This window comes from Vipera ursinii (genome assembly GCF_947247035.1).
Source record: "Vipera ursinii genome assembly, chromosome: 4".
Taxonomy (NCBI): Eukaryota; Metazoa; Chordata; class Lepidosauria; order Squamata; family Viperidae; genus Vipera; species Vipera ursinii.
In genome coordinates, this window is record NC_139514.1 from 454,738 (window position 1) to 458,418 (window position 3,681).

Below are 3,681 nucleotides of genomic sequence, written 5' to 3' on the forward strand. Positions count from 1 at the left end.
GAGGGGCTTTGGGCCCATCAAGGATGACCTGTGGCTTGCATAGCTTGGCCCTGGGGAGAGGTCCCGGCTCACAGAACTCCCCCTGGGCAGAGGTCCAGCCAGTGGCCTCCACAGTGACCTCACAGACCACGGATTCCGCCTCAGAAGGTTGGCGTGGTGCCTCTGTGGGCAGGTGAGAGTCGCAGGTAGAAGAGGAGACCCATAGCTTGCATGTGGGCAGAGTGAGGAAGCCGGGCAGGGGGCTCTGACTCTGACCGGCCACAGCCACGGGAAATCTCTCGTCCCTGCTTGCTTCCCACTCGGCCTTCGTTCTTTTCCCAGGAGAGAGAGGAAAAACTTTGGGGCATTATGGTTGAAAGCCAGATCGTTCCAGGAGTTGACTTCAGGTCCACCAAAGAGCCACAAGTTGTCCGGATAATTGTGAAGGTGCCCTGGCAGAAGGAAGAGTTTCTGGTCCACAAGGACATGCTGGTGAGGGAATTCAAGGAGCATGTAGCCCGGCACTTGTCCTCTTCTCCTTCCCAAATTGTGCTGGTCTACACCGGAAGGATCTTAAAAGACCACAAGTCCCTAGCCCAGCATGGGATCCATCTGGACAGCAATGCTGCTGTTTATGTCGTCGTCCGGTCCCAACAAGCATGTCCACCCCGGCAGGTGCCCACCCTTCCAACTGACCTAGGCCCAGACCCCAAAGCCCCCAGGAATGGCATTTTTGCAAGTGATGGCTTGCAGGAGCTGGCGGCCAGTCTGGGCCTGAACACCGCCAATTTCATGGAGTTCCAGATCCAGCTGATATCCAATCCTGACCTGATGCTGCGGTTTTTGGAGAGCCCCTTCATCCAGAGCAAAGTCTCCAGTCCTGATCTCATGAAGGAGCTGGCCGACAAGAGCCTCCAGGTGCGGCGAGTAATACAGAGGGCCCCCGAGATCATCCAGGTTTTCAGCTCCCCCGAAGGCAGGAGGTTGGTGTCGGAGATGGTCAAGAACCCGGCTGCCCTGAGAGAAATCATCAAATCCCCACCCCAGGCTCACCCGTGTCCCGGGAGCGTCCCCAGTGGAGACAGCAACATGGCCTTGCAGGATGTGCTGATGGAGTTGCAGGGCCTGGTGCGGAAGGCCCTCCTCAAAAGGTCTGACCCCACCATCATGCCAGGAGCCCTTGGGGGCCACCAGCCCTCCTTTGAGCAGAGCGGGAAGTCTGGGCACGCCAGGCAGCAGCTGCCTTTTCCCAAACTGTGGCCCCCGAGGTCTGGCGGCCAGAACGTTGGCGCAGCTGCTGCCAATGACCACAGCAAAGGGGAAAGTGGCAACGTGCGAGGGAAGACGGGTCAGCTGGCCTCAGCAGCGGTGAAGAACCTGCTCCATCAGATCATCAAGCACCTCGTGCAGAGCATGGCCAGCAGCCCCTCCAGGCACCCCACCGGTCAGGGTCTCGGCTCAGAGGGGGTGGGCAAGGCTGCCCAGAAGTGCGTGGCTGGATCCAGAAACTCCCGGGAGCAGATTCCCACGCTCTTGCAGCAGATCCAAAACACAGATGTCCTTCTGGCAAGCTGGAGCCCTAAAGAGATCCAGGGGCTGCTGGAAATCCAGCAGAGGCTGCAGGCGCTGGCGACTGATGAGCCGGTGCTGGAGAGGCGCGGCCGATCAGAGCGCCCCGCCCGGAGGTCGTCTTCCATCACGTCCCTCTGCGACATGGTCCCCCTGTCTGGGGCAGGGGAGGAGGAGGACTTCTCTGCCCCCGAGATCTGGCAGAGTTTGGCGGCCGATGATTTCTTCTGCAGCCCCCCCCTCCGTGCCCGCCTGCGGGGCTGCTCGGGGCAACCCTCTCCGAAGCAGCAGGCATACAAGCTCTGAAGCCGCGGGGCTGAGCCTTCGGCGGAGTGGATGGGGCCCTTCCGGGGCAGCTTCTGTGCAGACGCGAGAGCTTCATAAAGGAATGGATTTCATGGTTTCTGATTAAAAGCTTTAAATCTTTCACCACGTCTCCTGTTGCCTCTGGCTGGGCCCTGCGCCGGGCTTCTGGGCCTGAAGGTTGAATCCGCTTCTCGGCAAAGGGGTCAAAACTCCTGACCGAATGCGGGGAGTTTGGCCCTTTTTTCTGAGAAGGAAGGGAAACCTGGGCTGGTCTTGCAACCTTTCACCGGGAATGCAGCCACCTCATTTTCCCCCTGCTCCCATCTCTTGCAACGAATCCCTGGAAATCACTGCGATGGGGATCCCAAAGGTGGTTTTTCCAAAAGGCAACGGGACTTCCTTGATTTTTTTCCCTTGGAAAAGTTTTGCTTCTTGTCCGAGAAGTTTGTTCAGTTCTAAAGGTTTTTTTGGGGGGAACCCCCAAGAAAGTCCAGTTGCCTTTTGGAAAAAAGCACCTTTGGGACAATCATGACCCAAAAAGGCTGAGAAGCTCCAGAGATGCTGCAGTGGTCCGTAGTGGCGGTGGCTGGTTTGGTGAGGGACGTTCAAAGCCCCCTTTCACTCGTCCAGAGCGCTTTGATTTCCTCAGGGGCCTCGAAAGAGAAGAGCAACCAGGGGGATTAGGGGACTGGAGGCTGAAACATTGGAAGGAACTGGGCAGGACTGGTCTAGTGAGGAGAAGGACCGGGGCAGAGATGACAGCAGTACTCCAATGTTTGAGGGGCTGCCACGGAGAGGAGGGGCTCAGCCTATTTTCCAAAGCACCAGAAGGCCAGGCCAAGAATAACGGATGGGAACTGATCAAGGAGAGATTCAGCCTAGAAATAAGGAGAAATTTTCTGACAGAACAAGCAACCAACGTAACAGGAGTTGCCTTCAGAAGTTGTGGGAGATTCATCAGTGGAAGCTTTCAAGAAGAAACTGGACGTACATCTGTCAGAAATGGGGTAGGGTCTCCTGCTTGGGCAGGGGGCTGGGCGAGGTGCCCGCAAGGTCCCTTCCAAGTCTGTTATTCTAAAAACACAGTGGCCACAGAGGTGGGGGAGGATGATAAGTGCACCCACCCACAGGAGGCCACTGTCATGGCAGACCTCCTGCCCAGGGCCCACATGCCTATCTGGCCCGGGGTGGGTGGGGGGCTCAACTAGCTCATAATTGGGAGACCCCGGAGGAGGAAGAGCGAGAGGGCGACGTCTACCTGAGGCTGGCAACAGGACCTTGCAGTCCCCAGATGGTTCCTGCTGGTCAATCACACACACACACACACACACACAGAGAGAGAGAGAGAGAGAGAGAGAGAGAGAGAGAGCTGCAGAAGCAAGTGCCCATAACTCCAAGTAAAAACCCACAGGGGCACGAGTGGGGTTGGACCACTGCCAAAGAGGAGGTTTTTTCTTTGCTGCTTTATTTCATCCTGTCTCTCCCGTTTGGCTGTGGAGAGATGAAAAGGAAGGATTTGTACGGACCCCATTTTGCAAAGCCGCTGAGGACCCCTGGCTGGGCCCGGTCCTGCTCTCCACAGCTGAGCAAGTCCATCCACAGCAGCTCACCTCCTCTTCTTTTTAGATAGCTGAACACAGCAATGTTGAGGTTGTGTAAAGCTGGTGGCTAAGCCCACATAACAACACACTAGATTTAAGATTTAATGTCCAGTGTGTTGTGAGGGACCCAGCCTTTCTCTTTGTCTGCTGTGTGAGTCAGGACATCGTGTGATGTCATAATATGGTTGGGCTCAGCAAAGTGATGTATGTATCAAAGAGCAGTTTG

At 56.5% G+C, this 3,681-nt stretch overlaps 1 protein-coding gene across 1 annotated transcript; it reads left to right on the forward strand.

Annotated features, from left to right (window-relative positions):
• Nucleotides 1-348: 348 nt before the first annotated feature.
• On the forward strand, nucleotides 349-1,854 carry LOC310640218 (ubiquilin-1-like; the record flags this gene model as incomplete). Its single annotated transcript, XM_083362387.1, has 1 exon — nucleotides 349-1,854. The coding sequence occupies one exon, from the start codon at nucleotides 349-351 to the stop codon at nucleotides 1,852-1,854; it is 1,506 nt and encodes a 501-aa protein (XP_083218513.1).
• Between the last annotated feature and the right edge of the window lie 1,827 nt (nucleotides 1,855-3,681).